Below are 20,030 nucleotides of genomic sequence, written 5' to 3'. Positions count from 1 at the left end.
ATTCCCTCTGCTCTGCTTTCTTCTACCTTTAGTTGGTAGCATCAACACCCAGAATAAACAAAAAAAGAAGGAACTAAAAAAGGAGACTGAGAGCAGCGAATATTATTATGGAAGCCAAGTAAGATGTTTAACTCAACACTAGTATAACCAGTCCCTTATGCATGGACGTGGAAGGTGTTTTCAGTTTTTCATTCTTATGAAGAAAAGCTGAGAAGATCATGCAGTACTTAGACCTATGTGTCTATGTGCAACTATTTCTACAGGATAAATTCCTGCAAGTGGACCTGCTGGACAGAGGGTCTGTACATTTTTTAAAGTGATACATATGGCCAAACTGCCCCAAAACTGCACCAATCTATACTTCCACCAATAGTGTTTGAAAATGCCTGTTCCTCTGTATTCATCAGAACTGGGCATTATCATTGTACTTACTTTTTTGCAAATCTAGTATTAAAAAAATTCTTACTCTTATTTGAATTTACATTTCTTCTAAAATAAAACTTATTTGGTTTAGCAGTTTCTTAAAAAGTTAAAACATAAATTTACCATATGACCCAGGAATGCCATTCTTAGGAATCCACCCAAAAGAAATTAAACTATATGTCCACACAAAGACTTACACACAAATGCTCATAGTGGCATTATTCATAATAGCCTAAAAGTGCAAACAATCCAGATGCCCATCAGCTGATGAATGGATCAATGAAATGCAGGATATCCATACAATGTAATATAATCTAGCCATAAAAAAGAATGAAGTACTTGGGAATTCCTGGCGGTTCAGTGATCAGGACTCTGCGCTTCCACTGCCAAGGGCTCGGGTTCAATTCCTGGTGAGGAACTAAGATCTCGCAAGCCGCGTGGTGAAAAAAAAAAAAAGAATGAAGTACTGATACACGCTACAACATGGATGAACCTCAAAAAATACTCTAAGGGGCTTCCCTAGTGGCGCAGTGGTTGAGAATCTGCCTGCCAATGCAGTGGACACAGGTTCAAGCCCAGGTCCAGGAAGATCCCACATGCCGCGCAGCAACTAAGCCCATGCACCACAGCTACTGAGCCTGCGCGCCACAACTACTGAGCCCGTGTGCCACAACTACTGAAACCCGCGGGCCTAGAGCCCATGCTCCACAACAAGAGAAGCCACCGCAATGAGAAGCCCATGAACCACAATGAAGAGTAGCCCCCAGTCGCGGCACCTAGAGAAAGCCCACGCGCAGCAACGAAGACCCAATGCAGCCAAAAATCAATAAATAAAATAAATTTTTAAAAAATTAGGTAGTAATGATTATTCTAGTCACTAAAAACTCCCCAAACAAATGTCTCTCTGAAGTGACAATGGAGCACTAGAGAGGACAAACTGTTTTAACGGAAACGTTCCCAGGGCAGGACAAGTGCTACCGTGCAGGATAAAAGCACCTGTTGCAGAAGCTGAGGACAGGGTGGTCTGGCAGAGCTCCCCAGGACTCCAGACCCAGGAGGCCTCATTCTCCCTCTTCAGACATGGAAGCAACAGTACCTAGCTTTCTGAAAGCAATCCCCACAGAAAGCTAGTCTTTTGTAGGAAGGGCATCTGGAAGTGAGAGAAATACTGGGAAAGGTATTAGACTGTCAGAAAGTGCCCAGAAAGCTTTCAGGTATACAGTTTAGCCACAAGAATAAGCTACCAAAACCTAGAGGGAAAACAGCATACAAAGACTCAAAGAAAGGGGGGAAACATTCTTTACAAATATTTGTAGGATGCCCCTCTAGAAAAAACTTAATTTTGAAATACGAGGATTTTATCTTAGAATGAGTAAAACATTTAAATTGCATATATATTGCTAACTAGTAACAAGTCTGTTTTTATTATTAAAGTAATCATATGAAATGCAAAAAATTTAAACAATACAGAAAACTATAAAGAGTATCAGTAAAGCTGTAATGGCAATTCTGGTTGTAAGTTTATGAAGCAGTGGAGAGTTCAAATTGGCTTTTCACATTTTGCCCCATCCTCCACTCTAGTCACACCCACCACAGCTCTGACAGCAATGCCCACCATCCAGTAGTGACTGTTACTAACAGTTTGTTTATATCCTTCCAAATAATGCAATTATATCTAAAATGTAAACTGTAGAATTTTTATGTCTAACTGTCCGCATTTAATAAAAAGATCACGGACTGTAAATTAGACCTAGCATAAATGAGTACTCAGTAAATGTAAATAAATAAATGAAATTACTTGGGTCTAGCCCTTGCTAACCCTAGGTAAGTATTTTTTTTTTGAAACACAATTTTTAAAGGTTACTTTCCATTTAAAGTTATTACAAAATATTGGCTATATTCCCCATGTTGCACAACACATCCTTGAGCCTGTCTTACACCCAATAGTTTGTACCTCCTACTCCCCTACCCCTATAGTGCCCCTCCCCTCCTCCCTGGTAACCACTAGTTTGTGCTCTGTATCTGTGAGTCTGCCTCCTTTTTGTTATATTTACTAGTCTGTTGTATTTTTTAGATTCCACATATAAGTGGTATCATACAGTATTTGTCTTTCTCTGACTGATTTCACTTAGCATAATGCCCTCCAAGTCCATTCACATTGCTGCAAATGGCAAAATTTCATTCTTTTTCATGGCTGAGTAGTGTTCCATTGTGTACACACACACACTATCCATTCACCTGTTGATGGACACTTAGGTTGCTTCCATACCTTGGCAATTGTAAATAATGCCGCTAGGAACATTGCAGTGCATGTAACTATTCAAAAAAATTTTTTTAATGTATACCCAGGAGTTAGGTAAATGTGTTTTAACCTCTCTGGATTATATGTATGAAAGATATATTAATATATACACACAGAATATGTATGCATTAATAAATACGCACAGAAAAAATTCAGGAAAGGCACACACTAAACCTTCAGACTGGTTCTTCTCTGGGTCCTAGAAGTACAGGGGCAGGGTCCAGTGATAACAAATTAAAAAGTATGGATGTGAAGGTACTTATAGTACACTCCCAGGAGGGAAAACATACAGACACACTCCTGCCCATGTGCAGCCCTAGTATTTTCACCAGAGAAAAGAAAGACACAGTGTCCTCTTCGCTTACAGAATGTTCTCTTGCTGCTTTTTGATCTGGTGGTTGTTATATCAAGTGTTCCTCTTATCCTGACTGACATCCAAGAATTAGAGGAAAATGGATAATAGTGTTGCATCCACTGACCCCTACAGATATTAGGTACCAGCTTCTTCTCGTTATTCAGACGAAGAGTAAGCAGAAAGGTTTGAGGTGAAAAGACAGGAGAACCTTGCTTCTGACCTCATAACCTTGAGATGCTCAAAGGTTTGGCTGAAGTTAAAATATACATTCATTTTGAGTGGTAAAAGTCTGAAGTAAGTTGGATGGAGAATATTAAAATGTGGTACTGTTTAGGTTATGAAGACATACTTAGCACTTAGCATATCTCTATAACTTAAACAATATCATGTCTGTGAAGGGTGCTAAAAAATAAAAAACAAGTTCCCATATCACCTTCCTCACTTCCCCTAGCCCACCTCATACCTCAAAACACTCCTCATTATTAAGCTTCTAGCAAATGCTACATCTCTGGCTAAAATACATTACCCAAATTTCTAATAGAGCAGGAAAATGGCATGAAACGACCAACATCAGATTTTAGTATGCCCTAACTAAACAAATCTGAGCTCTGAACTCTGATTCATATTACTGGATTTTTATGACATTAAAATTAATATTATTTTGTTAAAAACTTCAAAAAGACAAGCTAAAACTGTCTCATGATTTTAAAAGAATGTTCATTTCATTAGATTATTTACATTCAAAAAACTTCCACTTTTATAAAAACAAAAATAGCATTAAAATATACAACGTACAGCCTCACACACCTGTTTGGAATACAAGTTCTTTCCCTCCTACACCCGCGGCCTCCAGGTTAATAAATGCACGAATCAAGCTGGCCCACGGGTGCTGGGTAATAAAACCATGACTGGCCTGAATGAGAAGGAAAGAAAACAGATATCAGTTAAACAATCTTACACTATTAAAGTCTTTATTTTGCTTTTTTTAAGGACGGAACGTCTATGTTGATGAGGGGAAGAATTAAAAAAAAACCAATCATTTTTTTCAAAGGCAGGATCTAAAGACATCTATCTGTGTGTCTCTCTCTGCCTAATGGCCGTGTGCAGTTTGCTCAGCAGAAAGTCACTCTTCACAGAAGGCAGCCTGATTTCCCTGAGTGCAGCCAAACAACATCTTTAGTAAGTGTGAGCCTGTGCAAAAGAAAGTGCAAAACAATAGAAGGGAAGGCGCTATCCCCGTGGTTGGGCATTCATGCCGTGTGCCTGCCTCAAAACATCTCTGAAACTCTAGAAAACCTGAGGCGAATAATTATGCCATCACAGAGCCCTTTTATGAATAAAACACTGCCAAGACGATCTGTTCTAAGTTGAGTTTTCAAATATTAAACATGTATACATAAGTGGCTGTAGATTTTTTTAAAGTACTGCCCAGTACAGTATCTCTTTTGTATGTCATTTTATGATACTACTCGAATGAATAATCAAAATGCATAAGTGTTAGCTATTGTTATTATTATTATTCTCATTACCATTATTACTCAAGCCTAGTCTTTAAAACAGTAAAATCTCACTTGCAAGACATTTTCCTCAGCACCATTAAAGAGAAATATGACAGCATGATGTAAGGCTTCTGAAGATGTTGACAAGACACGAAGGACTTCCAGCATCACTGAACAGCTAACTGCATCATCACTGGCACCTTTAAATCAGAAAAACAGATTTGCTTCTCAGATTTTAAAACCTTTACAGTATGAACCATTATGGCAAGAAACAGAGTTTTCTCATCAAGGAAGCATCACAATAGCTGCAAGTAGCATAGCTCGGTCATAATCTGGTGATAACTACACCCACCAGCAGTGAACTCCAGGAGAACGGGAATCTTTGGTTTGCTTGCTGATTTACTCTCAGTATCTGGAACTGTGCCTGGCCCCGCAATAGTTGCTCAATTAATACCTGTTGAATAATCAACCAGAAGGGACCTAAGGCAATATTGAAAACTGGCATTCTCATCGCCCAAAGCAATTTTTAAAATTCTTTATCCTTATTCCACGTCCTCTGTACTATCCTCACTTCTGGTGTTCACGGTTTCCTATGTCATCTCCAACTGCCACCCACTCCCTTCCTGCTAATTTTCCTGCCAAAATCATAAGAGGGGTCAGTGTGGATAGTGTAGCATTTTTTAAAGTTTCTCCAAGGGGATCATGTGATGAAAAAGTACAAAGAAGACACCCAATCTAATAAGATACAGGAAAGGAGACTAATGACCTGAGTAGTAATCTTTGGTCCCAGCACTGATAAAGCAGAGAACCTCATCAAATCACTTAACCTCCTAATTCACAAACTTTATATATTAATTAAAGGTGATTATAAAGATGACTTTAGGGCCAAGACTTTTTTTAAAGTACCATAAGAGGTCATTAAGGAACTGACTGGATATTTGATGATATTAAGGAATTATTGTTAAGTTTTTCAGTGAGGTAATTCATGGTATTATGAGCATGTCAAAAAAAAAAAAAAAGAGTCCTTATCTTTCAACAAGACAGCCCAAAATACTTACAGAGGAACTGATATAACTGAGATCTGCTTTAAAATAGTCAAGGTTGGGGTGGGGGGTAGGGCAGTAGAGAAGAAGCAAGATTGAACTGTTGAAGCTGGGTGACAGGTACACTCAGGTTCATTAAACGATTCTCTTTCTGTATATATTTGAAATTTTCCATAATAAAAAGCTCAAAGAATATCAAAGTAAATAGGCACAGTAACAACCCAGGCAACAGCATTTCTGGGTTTACACAGTGGGAGGCAGGGTGCTACAGAGAATAGTGTCGTTTTTAGAGTAAGAAAAGACTTGGATGTAAATTCTCGCTCTGCCCCTTTACTATTTCCTGGTCTAGAGAGCAGATTAATGACATCTATATTTCACAGTTGTGTTGTAAGGATTACAAGGTAATGCACAGTGCCTAGCATGCGGTAGGCATTCACTGTTCGCTTTTCCTTCTCCTCTTTGCAAACTTAAAGAAGGTTCTGCAGCCAGCTAAAATGCTTGTTTTGGTGCTGTTAAATTCCAGACCCCATTCCTACTTGAGAAGAAACTACTTATTAGCTATACTTGTCTCAGTAGTGATTACTGGATTGTATTTTAATCGAAGTGAAACAAAGTAATAATTACCTAAGTACTATCAAGCAGGAAGTATAATGTAGCTATCAGTAAAAAGTGCCACCTTTCAAAAACCAAAGGAAACAAATGATTTTTAACTTTGAGACTGTGACTTACTTTAAAATAAAAAACAGTAAAATTTTTCTTTATTCAAAGGAAGAGAAATGGAAATTTAAAGATATTTATCTCTATAGAGTTGATTAAAAGTTAAACTGTCCTTTTATCTTCCTTTATTTTAATGGCTCTGGTGTCTGAGAATAAACCTAGAGAAGGGTCAGATATCTTTAAGAAAGTGAGGAAGTTAGAGGACAGTATCTATAAGGGCTGGATGCTTAACCAACATCCCTTTCCATTTAGAATTAACCCTGAAACTGAAGCCAGCCCCAGAGTAACAACCTGGAACCATGCAGCAAACCCAAGAAGATATTTAAGGCCTTTCTGTAGGTAATATTACTCCTAATTGGTATCAGTTCCTAAGTTCCAGATACCTTGCTGAGAAATATGTTTCAGTTTGTTCATCCACTAAAAAAATTTAGGTGACAGTCTATTTTATGAACGTTTTAAAAACTATTTTTAACAATTTATTAATGACAGAAATTTCCCTGAGATTGTTGGCATAGGTATCCTTAAAAAATTTTAGTTAAAAATGGGTTCCAGGGGCTTCCCTGGTGGCGCAGTGGTTGAGAGTCCGCCTGCCGATGCAGGGGACACGGGTTCATGCCCTGGTCTGGGAAGATCCCACATGCCGCAGAGCGGCTGGGCCCGTGAGCCATGGCCGCTGAGCCTGCGTGTCCAGAGCCTGTGCTCCACAACGGGAGAGGCCACAGCAGTGAGAGGCCCAGGTACAGCAAAAAAAAAAAAAAAAAAAAAATTGGTTTCAGTAACCCACAAAATGCCATCCTTTCATTACTGGACTCCATATATGTGATTTCTAACATTTGGTACTGTTTGTTTCTGATACTTGTATACATGTCTTTCTTATATAATGCTCTTAAATAACCATGATGTTAATTTGTCCCTTCCTAGGTTTTAAGCATCAAAACAGTGGGCATAGGGTGATGCTTATTTTATTATCGCTTTGAAACGGACATACAAGACCACTAATTTCCCCAGCACACACAAAGGTATTTCTGACTTTATAAAACAGATGAGTGTATACTAATTTTTGAAAAAGCATGTTACATTCTAAATGCAATTGGCAAGATTCCTAATTAAAGATATCCTAGTATGAATAATTTTATCAAGCACATAAATTTTAATTTATAGTTTGTATAACTCTAGATGTTCATATTGGGGCTGGTTTAAGTTTAAGCAATCCAGAAGTACTCAATATTAAATAACTACTAATTGCAAAAAAAAAGGATTTTTCATGCCAGTTGCTATTCTACTATTTTACTCGTATTTAATCCGCATTTAATCCTCTAAGCAATGCCATTAGGAAAGTACTGTTATATCGCCATTTTTCAGATTAGAAACTGAGGAAAGAAGTTAAGTAGTTTGCCAAAGGGAACATTAACTACATCCTAATACTCTCCTTCCTTTCAAATATAGCTAAAAGAACTGACTAGCCAGGAAACCCAGGTCCTGGCCCTGTCTCAGATCAGTGGTGATCAGCTAAGTGTATTCCTGTGTCAAATGAGGGGACTGAACCAGATGCCATCTCATTGCAAACTGCTATTATTTTCTATTCTTCCGTATTTACAATTTCTAGCTACTGAAAACCTTTTTCTGAGGAATCTTACTCTAAAAACGTGAAGTTCAATTTAGGAGATATTGAATTCAACAAATATTTACTGGTCAGGCACTGTCCTAAACATCAAGTACTCTATTCTGCCAGAGTTTCAGGGCAAGATTTATGGATTAATGAGGTACTCTACCAGTATGGCATCCCCAGTGGACCAACATTCTCACGTTATAGGTCGACAGAAACTGCTAGGAGAGTGAGCCTCCAAACCATGTGTCCCTTGAAGGCCAGTACTGTTCCTTTATCCCGTAACCCCAAAGCCTAGCACGACACCTAGCTGAGTAAACACTTGAAGTGGCAGGACCTAATTCCATGACTGAAGAACACACACTGGTAACACTGATAAGGCTATTTCAGTCTGCCAGAAATACTCGATGCCCTGTCGCTGGGCTGCTGGCACTAATGTTTAAAAATTAAGTAAACAAAGCACTTGAGAAAATACTGAAAGGTAGACCTTAAACTAAATGATAATTATTCTAATTATCCTATCTTCCATCGCAATGAAAAGATTTGTCTAAGAAAATAGTGCCCACAACTGCTCAAGCAGCTTGCAGTTAACAAGCTTTCTTGTTGTGAGGATTTCAAAATGACTAAAAAACAGGCACAAACCTGGTGAGTTTGCCACTGAGTCAAAATGACAGTTGGCCAGGACAGCATGCTGGGCTCCATCTCTGGGTTCCAGCTTTACCACAACGTTGGTGATGTTGTCATAGTAGCTTGTAAACCCTCCCAAAAAGTCAATGCTAAAGGAGCCTGTGGGCCGTTGTACATCTACTGAAATCCTGTGAAGGCTGTTGCTCTGAACTTCAATCAGTTTAATCTGTTCCAAAAGGTAACGCACTGTCAGAATTTCATTTTCTGGACTTCCTGTAGTCCTGGGGCCAATGGATGTTATGTGTTCAAGATAATCCCTGGAAGCAACCAGAAGAATCATGATGACAAGGCGTCCTAGGCTTAAAACTAACACTTAGCACACAGCAACTTTTCCTCCACACTTCCCCTTCCCAAAGAACAAGTTCTCTGACTTCTCACATAAAAAAGGCTGCCTTTAGTATTTCAGGTAACATGTGAAAATCACTTGCAAAGTTCCATCATTTTATTTGGCCTTCCATGAGTTCATCCCTTCAGTTTTCTACACTCACTCCAACTCCCAACTTCTCCCAACCCCCATATCGAATCAATACAAAAACAAGAGATTTTATTCAAAACGTATAACTGCTGATAGCTAGACAGGACAGAATACAATTTCATTGTGTCCCACTCTGGAGGGTTACTGACGCTGGGTTACTGATTCTAAGTAGCAGAAACCAAGAGCAAAGACAATTAAGTCAAGAGGTTAAATAAGCAAAGAAAAACTTTTGAAGAATGGACTCAGCCCTCCCATTGTGCACACAAGGCCAAGTAACTTCAATTCAGGCCAAAACCAACTCTACCCCTAAAATAAACAAAAAAAATTTTTGTCTTTTCACTGCATTCCAAGTGAGGAAAACAGGGGGTGGGGAGGCGTGTTTCAGAAAGCCTTTAAGAAAATAAGCTTCCAGCACTTAAAAGAAAAAGTTCTCTAAAACACTATGGCTGTTGAAATATCTGCTAGCTTATGATTTTATGAGCTTTGACACACTTAGGTCACAATACCTTTGACTTAATTCACGTTTCTTAGTATACTTAAAGGTCTCTTTAAAAAAAAAGAAAAAAAAGCCAAATCTTACACACCAAACCAAGGACCCAAGGACAAACTCCAGGAAATTGAGAAGTTCTGAAATAGTAAAATTTTGAATGTGCCGTCTTCCAGGGAGAGCCTCCATAGCTCTCAGGTTTGAGACCTGTGACCCTCAAAGATTTAGACCACTGCATTAGCCCCTTCGGACCCTTCCCAGAAAACCGAACTGGGTCCACAAACCTCACAGCCTTTCATCTCACTTGCAAAGTAGGAGAGCTAGTAAAAAGGGTAAGTTGCTCCGAAAGATGGACGATTACTAATAACCAAACCATCTGCAGGTGAGGCAAAAAAGGGATGGAAAAGCCGGCGCAATCGCCCTGGCCACCCGCACCTGTACCACGAGCTTAAAAGGGGGCCGCGCGAGCCCCGCGACCCGCAAATTGGGGGTACGCGCCAGGGGTACGCGCCAGGCCACCCCACCCCACGTGCAGCCAGGCGGGGGCGGCGAGCCCGGGAGGCCCGGCGGGGGCAGGTGTGCACCGAAAAGGGACGCCCGGGCCCGGCGGACGCGGCAGTACCTGGCTTGGCGTGCGTCGAACTCTCCGCGGTGGCCAACAGCGGCCCCACGCACCACGAGCTGCTGCAGCGAGAGGTGCACGAGCGCCCGCAGCGCGAGCAGGTAAAGCGCCAGCCCCAGCGCGGCGCGCGCCTCAGACAGTCCGGTTCCCGCGCCCCGGCTCGCGCCGCCGCTCCCCTCCCCGCTCCGCTTCCGCGTCCTCGCGTCGCCGCCGCAGGCGTCCGCCAGGTGCTTCTGCGCCAGGGCCTCCCTCTCCAGTTGCGGCGCGGCCGCCGGGCCATCCCGGCGCTCCCCTCCGATGCGGTGCCGCCTCACAGCTCCCGACTGCGAGCCCCACTCCATGGCCACGAGCGTCAGCCGCCAGCCCAACCGCCCCGGCTCTCGACAGCCCCGGGAGCCGCCGCGGCGGCCGCAGCGCCTCCTAGTGAGCGGACGGAAACTGCAAAGGGCCAAACTTCTTCTGATTGGCCGGTCCCGCCTCGCCGCGACCCAGGTTCTTCGGGCAGATGGCGGGCAGGCTCCGCGGCAGGGCCAACACCCGGCTGGGCGTGATGGATGTACCTTCTTATTCAGGGCTTCTCTGGCTGGTGTGGGGACAGAGATTAATAAATGGAAAGATAACCATAAACCTAGAAACGTGAGAAAAGAGAGATTGCTTTTAAAAGAATACACGAGGGGGCTTCCCTGGTGGCGCGGTGGTTGAGAATCTGCCTGCCAATGCAGGGGACACGGGTTCGAGCCCTGGTCCGGGAAGATCCCACATGTTGCAGAGCAACGAAGAGTAGCCCCCGGCTCGCTGCAACTATAGAAAGCCTGCGCGCAGCAATGAAGACCCAAAGCAGCCAAAAATAAATGAATAAATAAATTAATTAATTAAAAAAAGAATGCACGAGGTTCATCATTTACACATCATGAAGAAGGCAATGGCTCAGCTTTCGCAAGGAGCGTTAGAATACGCTCTGGAAAAAGTAGGCGCCTGGCTCTTCATGTTAGAAACAGGACTGCGCAGAGGAGGCCTAGCCTCATGCTTCCACGTACAGTGATCTAATCACAGGTCTTCATAACCATGTGAGGTAACCATTGTCACCATTTAACCGACTAAGAAAAATAATAGCTGTTATTTCTTGAATACCCTCCATGAGCCAAACACTGTGCTAAGTGCTTTAATACACTATCTCATTTGATTCTCATAAGAATCCTGAAAAGAAAGTATTTTTATGTCCTCTTAATAGCTGAAGAACTTACAGGTAACAGGTGAAGAACTTAAATCGAATTCAGTGGGCTCCCAAAAGAGCATATTGAATATGGCACTCTGGAAAGGAAGATTCAGAAAAGACATTCCTCCCTCCATGTCACCCTGGGTGGGAAGAAGCAGAGCCTTGGTTTTAGCGTAGACCCTAGTGAGCATCTAGTCTTCTTCCTGCTGATGCAATGAGCCCCTCTGCCTCAAATCTCTGTGTCTCCAGCATGGAGTTGCTGCGGTACCCTGTCTATTAATCTAGAGACCAACTGGGAATGTGCGCTACCTGACCGGTCTGCCCCTGCCTACTGCTCAGTGCCCACCTGAGACCAGGGCACTCCTTATTTCCAACTCTCTAGTCACAGTGACCTCTTGCAAAGTCCTTCCTGCTCACCATCCTTCCTTCTACAGCAGGATCTTACACACTGAGTTGTCTGGAATGTTCTTCCCTCCCCTCATTGCCTAGTTTTAACTCCTGTTTATCATTCAAGTCTCAGCTTAAGTGGAACTTCCTCAAGCAAGAATCTCCTAATCTGATGAAGTCAGTTTCCCCTAATTGTAGGATCTCATAGCACCTTGTATGTGTGTAATTATTTAACATCTTCCTCCTTAGACTGTAAGCTCCATGAAGGCAGGAATCATGTCTGGTTTTGCTCACCATTTTATTTCCTTCTCTTAACACAACATGTAGTATGTAATCAATAAATATTTCTTGATTGTGGGAATGAATGAAATCATAACAGTTTTATGGCAGCAGCATAATTTTAGCTCAGTAAGATCCTTTTTAGTCTGTAAGATCCATGAGACCAACGACAATGTCTATCCTATTTATTCATTACTACGTCCTCAGTGCTTAGCTCTGTGCTTAGCCCATGGTCACCACTCAATACATATTTATTAAATGAGCAAATGAATATGTATTGTCTTTTTATAAGAACCAGCTGTCTTACTGTCTTGTCTCTTTCCAAAAATTCAGCACCTCCACCATCTTTGGAAGGTAAAACCTCGGAAATGACTCTGTCCACTGCAGCATAACAAGTTGTGGAGGTCTCTAGTTCCTAGGGGTAGGGCACAAATGTCTCATGGTCTTTTACACTTTACTTATTTTATGCTGTGACTTGCTAGGCTGGGTGGGTGTCAGAAAACCTAGGGATGAGTTACACTTCTCAGGAGCTGTGTTACTGGTTAAGTCATCTGGGCTGTCTTTTTCTGAATAGATAATGTATGTTAAGCATCTCTGACAATATTCCATGGGAGGCAGTGTACCATAGTAGAAAAAAGACTGGAAAAAAGCCTGATCATCTGAGTTCCTGAATCATGTACCTTTAATATACATGGCATTATGCAAGGTAAAGTTTCAGTGTGAATGTCCTTATCTGTGATAATGGAGATATAGGCTGCCTTAAAGAACTTCAGTGAGGATTAATCAGCTAATCCATGTGAAAGATCCTCATACATGAATCTAATTAAATACTATTTTCCAGAATTTTCCTTCTTATACAATCCTTGGCAGAATGGGTTAAAAGCCAGTTTCCTATCATGATATAATCATAGAGTCCTAGGTGGTGGAAGTTGAGCTATTATAGTTGGGGTCTTGGAAGGCAGTCTTTCTCTAGACTTATATAAGCTATGCTATTCACACTTGAATATTTTTAAGCTACCAGTTGTTGGCTGTCTACTGTGTCAGATGCTGATCAAGGTGGGGAAACATCTAGATGAACAAATCAGTGTTTCTGCCTTCACAGAGCTTACATTCTAGTGGGGAGACAATAAACGGAAGAGTGTGTGTGTGTGTGTGTGTGTGTGTGTGTGTGTGTGTTTCTGTGTGAATAAAATGTCAAATAAACTGTTATGGAGAAAAATAAAGCAGGGAATTGAGAGTGACCAAGGCTGCTCTTTTAAGTAAGGTGATCAAAGAAGATCTCTCTGAGGAGATGACATTTGATCTCTCACTCTCTGCATGAAGTCAGGAATAGGGCCATAAAAGCCTGAGGAAAGAATGTTCCCAGCAGAGGGAAATGAACTGGGGTGTTCTGAAGCAACACTGAGCAGGGCATGTGGCTAAAGCAGACTGAGCATGGGGGTAGGGAGTAGTGATAGAGATGATCAGAGAAGTGGGCAGGGGCCAGTGCAAGGAGGGCCTCCTGGGTCACAGCAAGGACTCTGGAGTGGTTTTGAGCAGTGAAATGTTATGCTGTAGGTTATGTTTTTTTTTTTTTTTTTTTCTTTTTGCGGTACGTGGGCCTCTCACTGCTGTGGCCTCTCCCGTTGCGGAGCACAGGCTCCGGACGCGCAGGCCCAGCGGCCATGGCTCACGGGCCCAGCCGCTCCGCGGCATGTGGGATCCTCCCAGACCGGGGCACGAACCCGCGTCCCCTGCATCGGCAGGCGGACTCTCAACCACTGCGCCACCAGGGAGGCCCTGTAGGTTATGTTTTATGAGATCACTCAGTGTCTCAGTGCCAGGCAGAGCAGCACAATGACCACACCTAGATGATAGAGGCTAATAAAAGACTTTGCTAATTTCTGGCCTTTGAAGTATTTGAGGTCATTTATCTGTAGTTTTAATTGCATGGGAAGTAGACCACAGTCAATTGAAACACACATTCTAGTTCCTACATATCAAATTGCTGATGGGGACGGAATGGGATGTGAGAGTCTTCGGCTGCTCCATCTGGTGAGCTACTGATCAGTGGGGTTGACTCAATTCATCTGGCTTGGCAGATAATTATGTTTTTCTTATGTGTCCCTTTAGGGCAAAGTGAGAGTTAAACCAACTTGACAGGCATTGAGAGTCCCAAGTCCCTGTTTTGCCATCTCTCCAGTATTTCCTAGTAACCTGGCCAAGGTGAATGGAAAGGCATGCAAGCTGTCAGGATTCAGGTAAATTGCCAGACTCTGTCTTCCACAGAGATCATCCCATGGCCTACGTGCCTCCTTCCTTGGAAGAGGGGCTACTGGGGCACTTGGTGAAAGTTCTCTGAGACTCACATTAAAGTCAAGGGAGGTGCCAAGCCAAGAGGTGAGAAGAGAATCCAGGGAATTCCCTGGTGGTCCAGTGATTAGGGATCCTTGCTGTCACTGCCAAGGGCCCAGGTTTGATCCCTGGTCAGGTAACTAAGATCTCCATGCCGCGTGTGGCACAGCCAAAAGAGAGAGAGAGAGAGAGAATGCAAACCGGTTGCAAAAGACAGAAGATATCAAAACTTGACAGGCAGAGTGAATCAAAGATCGAGAAGTCAAGAACAATGATTCCAAAGGCAAGAAAGATCTTGGATAAATATTGTAGACGGGTCCTGTTGCCTACAACAACAGGGTTTAATGTACTCACTGAGGTGGTATGAGGATGGGCCGACTCTGCTTAAAGGCCAGGGATGGAGCTCATGCCCAGGTTCAGGGGACACCATTAGTTTTTTGGTTTTGGGTTTTGTTTTTTGTGGGGGCAGAGGGCAGGTTTAGGTCCCTTCAGTGTTAAGCAAGGGCCTCAGGGTGCCAATAGACAACTGGTCTTCCTAATTATGGAGCTCTGCAATGGAATATTTGGGAGCTGGTAACAATGGTCAGCTACAGTAAGCACCTGCAATAAGCCAGGCAGTCTGGGAGCTGACAGTGCTGGTGGAAAAGGGCTTTCTAAAGGAAACAGAGGGACTTCCCTGGTGGTCCAGTGGTAAAGAATCTGCCTTACAATGCAGGGGATGAGGGTTCGATCCCTTGTTGGGGAACTAAGATCCCACATGCCATGGGGTAACTAAAGCCTGCGTGCCACAACTACTGAGCTCGCGCGCTTCACCTAGAGCCTGTGTGCTGCAAACTACAGAGCCCTCATGCTCTGGAACCCACGCGCCACAACTACAGAGCCCACGCGCCCTGGAGCCTATGTGCCACAACTAGACAAGACAAAACCCGCAGGCCACAACTAGAGAGAAGCCTGCGTACCACAACGATAAAAGATCCCACATGCATCAACGAAGATCCCATGCGCCACAACTAAGACCCGATGCAGCCAAAAATAAGTAAATAATATATAAATCTTAAAAAATAAAAAACAAAATAAAAGAGACAGTGCTTTCTAAATAAATAAATAAAGGGTACAGAGGCCAGATCTGTAAAATCCCCCTTTTGTTCAGAGCTTTTCTACGCCCATGAGCTGAGCTGTCCTTGGAGCCTAGGGAGAGGGTGACGGTGCACCACTCTTACCGCCCCTTCAAACTCCAGGCTGGTCCCTCGTCCCTCCTGCTCCTTTAGTATCCTGTTACTGGTGGCCACATAGGAGGTAGAAAACCAGTCCAGTTTCATTACCAGCTGAAGTTGCCATGTCCGATAACCCTTTTCCATGGCCAATTGGAAAGGAGATTCTCTGATTTCGGAAGAACCTATATCTGGCTAAAAAGGCCTTCTGAATGGGCAGAAAGCCTAAAGAGACTTTTCTCCAAAGAAGAAATACAGATGGACAGTAGGCACATGAAAAAATGCTTAACATCACTAATTATTAGAGAAATGCAAATCAAAACTACAATGAGGTACCACCTCACACTGGTCAGAATGGCCATCATCAAAAAGTCTACAAATAATAAATGCTAGAGAGGGTGTGGAGAAAAGGGAGCACTCTTACACTGTTGGTGGGAATGTAAGTTGGCGCAGTCACTGTGGAAAACAGTATGGAGGTTCCTCAGAAAACTAAAAATAGAATTACCATATGATCAAGCAGTCCCACTCCTGGGCATATATCTGGACAAAACTATAACTCAAAAAGATACATGCATTCCTGTGTTCATAGCAGCACTATTCACAAGAGCCAATACATGGAAACAACCTAAATGTCCATCAACAGGTGAATGGATAAAGAAGATGTGGTACATATATACAATGGAATACTACTCAGTCATAAAAAAGAATGAAATAATGTCATTTGCAGCAACATGGATGCAACCAGAGATTATCATACTAAGCAAAGTAAGTCAGAAAGAGCAAGACAAGTACCATATGATATCACTTATATGTGGAATCTAATATATGACACAATGAACCTATCTATGAAACAGAAACAAAACCAGGGACATAGTGAATAGGCTGGTGGTTGCCAAGGGGGAGGGGGGTAGTAGAGGGTAGGAGTGGGAGTTTGGGATTAGAAGATGCAAACTGGCATATATAAGAATGGATAAACACCAAGGTCCTACTGTATAGCACAGGGAAGTATATTCAATATCCTCTGATAAACCATAATGGAAAAGAATGTGAAAAAGAATGTATATATGTATAACTGAGTCACTTTGCTGTACAGCAGTAATTAACACAACGTTATAATTCAACTATAATTCAATAAAAAATAAATTTTATACAAGGCCTTTTGGAAACAAATGGGGTGACAAAATTGGCTCTTTTTTTTTTCTTTTCAGTACACGGGCCTCTCACTGCTGTGGCCTCTCCCATTGCGGAGCACAGGCTCCGGACACGCAGGCTCAGTGGCCATGGCTCACGGGCCTAGCTGCTCCATGGCATGTGGGATCTTCCCAGACCGGGGCATGAACCCGTGTCCCCTGCATGGGCAGGCGGACTCTCAACCACTGCGCCACCAGGGAAGCCCCAAAATTGGCTCTTTTGAGGGAAAAAATAAAATTGGAAACTTATGCCATATTACACCCCCAATCAAGTAGAAATCAGAATTAAATATCAATAATTTTTAACTGATTAAAAAATAAGGTAAACATAATTATAATAATTAAGATTCAAAATGGCCAAGGACACTTTAATCAAAAAAGAAGTAGAGGAAATCATAAAGTGGAAAATCACATGTTGAACACACAAAATTTATAACTTCTATATGTCAAAACCAATCACCAAAAAAATGAAAAGTCAAATGACAAGCTTGAAACATTTATTTTCAACAAATCTTTAAAACAGGAGACTAATATACTGTATACTGTCTCTCATTCTCTCTGTTCTGATAAATTTAATGTACATATTTATATTTTATTATATATTATTTTATATTATATAATTTATTATAAATAGTTATATTTAACTTAATATATATATTAACATCAGCAAGAAAAATATCAGTGCCTCGTTAGAAAAATATGTAAACCATTCACTCTTTGTATCAAAGGAATACATGTGAAAATGTATGCCATTTTTAACTTAGCACATTGAAAAAGGTTTCTGGGTTCTGTTTTTAATTATAATATGCACGCTGGCAAAAGTTTAATTGATAAGCACTTACATGATGCAGAGAGAATATATATCTGAATGCCTTTCTGGAAAGCAGTTTGGCAAGATGTGTACCAGGAGCCTTAAAAGAATCTACAATTTTTGATGTAGTATTTTCACAGGTAGGAATATGTTGATGTGATAAAATTTTTTAAAAAAAGAAAAATGCAGAAGAATGTTCATCTATAAAAATCAAACATGTGGAAATGACTTCAGCATATAAAAATCAAGGTCAAATAAATTACAGTACATCCGGAGTGTGGGATACCATGTAGTATTAAATACAACATTACCGAAGTCTATTCAATAATGTGGGAGAAATGCTCATGTTGTAAATATTAAGAGGAAGGAAAAAATATACAAAATTGAGCAAAGCATATACTTCTGAATATTAAATTTGTGGAAGGAAATACATTGATGCAATGACAGTGGTTCTCTGTGGGTGATTTTTTTCTTCTTTATTCATTTCTCTCCCACCTTTCCTACCATGATCTCTCAGTGTTCCCTTTAAAGAGCCTCAGGCTGTGAGGTCAGGCTGCTCAACCCTGTGTCTAGGAAGACGCTTAATATCTGCCACATTTTAATCCTTAGGAAGGCAGTTTTTAAATTGATTCCAGCATGCATGTGATCCAACAGGGGAATGCAATGTCAAAACCTCATCTCTGACCTGAGCTCAAGTACATTTCTAGACTAAAAGTTTTAGGGTAAAGATTCAGCAATTAATGAATAGCTGAACCAATAAAAAAATTTTTTGGAGAGAATTTTCACTTAATTCTCATTCTTTAAATTAGGTCTGTGACACTAGAGAAGAACTGGTGCTTAGACTTTTAAATGGCTTTGGATTTTGCATTTTCTCTTCCCTCCATCTAATACAATCTTTGTATTAGAGGAGAAGAACCCAGGAAGCCAGAAGTCTCCAAGGATTTATTGGTACTTGAGGGCCACCTGCCCAGGTCTTTATTTGCCTTCCTCCCTGGGCTGCAGGAGCAGGTGAGCGGGGACAGAGGCAGGTGACTCAGCAGTTTGGGTGTGGGAGAAGCTGACTCCATGCTGAAGCTCAGTTGTTTTAGACAACCAAAACATTAATGAGCATGGACTTCCCTGGTGGTGCAGTGGTTAAGAACCCACCTGCCAATGCAGGGGACACGGGTTCGAGCCCTGGTCCGGGAAGATCCCACATGCCACGGAGCAACTAAGCCCATGTGCCACAACTACTGAGCCTGAGCTCTAGAGCCCGTGAGCCATAACTACTGAGCCCACATACCACAACTACTGAGCCCTCACACCACAAGTACTGAAGCCTGTGCACCTAGAGCCTGTGCTCCACAGCAAGAGAAGCCACCACAATGAGAAGCCCACGCACCACAAGGAAGAGTAGCCCCCACTCACCACACCTAGAGAAAGCCCATGCGCAGCAAAGAAGACCCAACGCGGCCAAAAATAAATAAATTAATTAATTAATTTTTAAAAAAATGAGCATGAGTGTTGCTAGGGCTCGGCGCATCTAAGAGAGCACACCCAGAGACCCCATCTCTAAGCAGCTACCTCCTCCTGCAGCTGCCTGAACCCCTCTCGCGGGCTCTGTGCTGGGCCTGTTTCACTTGCCCTGTGAGCCTGAGACCTTCATCTGGACCTTACTGGTTGAAAATAGCCTCTGCAACTGTGCTTCTCCAAGACACCCAAAGGAGAAAAGGGACAACAATGGATCTTGGATGAGAATAACAAATATCTCTCACAGTGTGGTCTGGGGACCACGTGGCATAAGCATCACTTGGGGACCTGCTAAAAAATCGTCTTCCTGTGTCCTACGCACCTACTGCATCTGACTCCCTGCAGGCAAGGCCCTGGAAATTGTGATTCCTACATACGCCAAAATGGTAAACCACGGTGCAGTCAAGGGTCTTCCGTCTGTGGTCCACAAGCCCAAGATGGCACACGGGCCGACTGTGAGTGGACCCTGGGCCAGATGGTCCCTCCCTCACCTTTAGGAAGATTGAGTCAGCATTGCTGCTGCCACCTTCTTCCAACCTGCCGTGCCCACCCCACCCCCAATGGCCAGAAGAACAGGGTAGCACCTTGCCACATCTCGTTAGAAAATAGGGATGCCAGAGGCGAAAGGTGCACTGGTTAAGAGCATGGGTTCTGCACTCAAACTGCTTCCATCTGGGTTCTCTACCACCAACATGCTGTGTGACCTCCAGTGAATTACTTAACCTTGCAGTGCCTCAGTTTCTCCAACTGAGAAGTAGGGCTAATAGGGCTGTTTTGAGGGCTTAGACCGGGAGACCTGGCAAGAGCTCAAGGTGTGACAGCTGTTGCTCCTATTCTGTGGTTTGAACCTTATCTGTAGGACATTCAGAAGATGAAG

The 20,030-nt window shown here is 42.4% G+C and overlaps 1 protein-coding gene across 2 annotated transcripts in view; it reads right to left on the bottom strand.

Moving 5' to 3' along the window:
* ERMP1 (endoplasmic reticulum metallopeptidase 1) overlaps positions 1-10,626 on the bottom strand; it is a 52,031-nt gene extending 41,405 nt beyond the window's left edge. Inside the window, exons 1-4 of one of the 2 annotated variants that reach the window (XM_081236808.1) lie at positions 10,217-10,626; positions 8,588-8,889; positions 4,652-4,779; positions 3,888-3,993 (exon numbers count right to left, since the gene is read on the bottom strand). In XM_081236808.1, coding sequence (XP_081092934.1) covers positions 3,888-3,993; positions 4,652-4,779; positions 8,588-8,889; positions 10,217-10,557 — 877 coding nt within the window. In that variant the 5' untranslated portion in view covers positions 10,558-10,626. The remainder of the gene's footprint in view (positions 1-3,887; positions 3,994-4,651; positions 4,780-8,587; positions 8,890-10,216) is intronic. The other variant, XM_081236809.1, reaches the window with a different exon arrangement.
* Between the last annotated feature and the right edge of the window lie 9,404 nt (positions 10,627-20,030).

This window comes from Mesoplodon bidens (genome assembly GCF_964165515.1).
Source record: "Mesoplodon bidens genome assembly, chromosome: 6".
In the NCBI taxonomy this organism is placed as follows: Eukaryota; Metazoa; Chordata; class Mammalia; order Artiodactyla; family Ziphiidae; genus Mesoplodon; species Mesoplodon bidens.
This window is presented reverse-complemented; position numbering and strand designations above follow the sequence as displayed.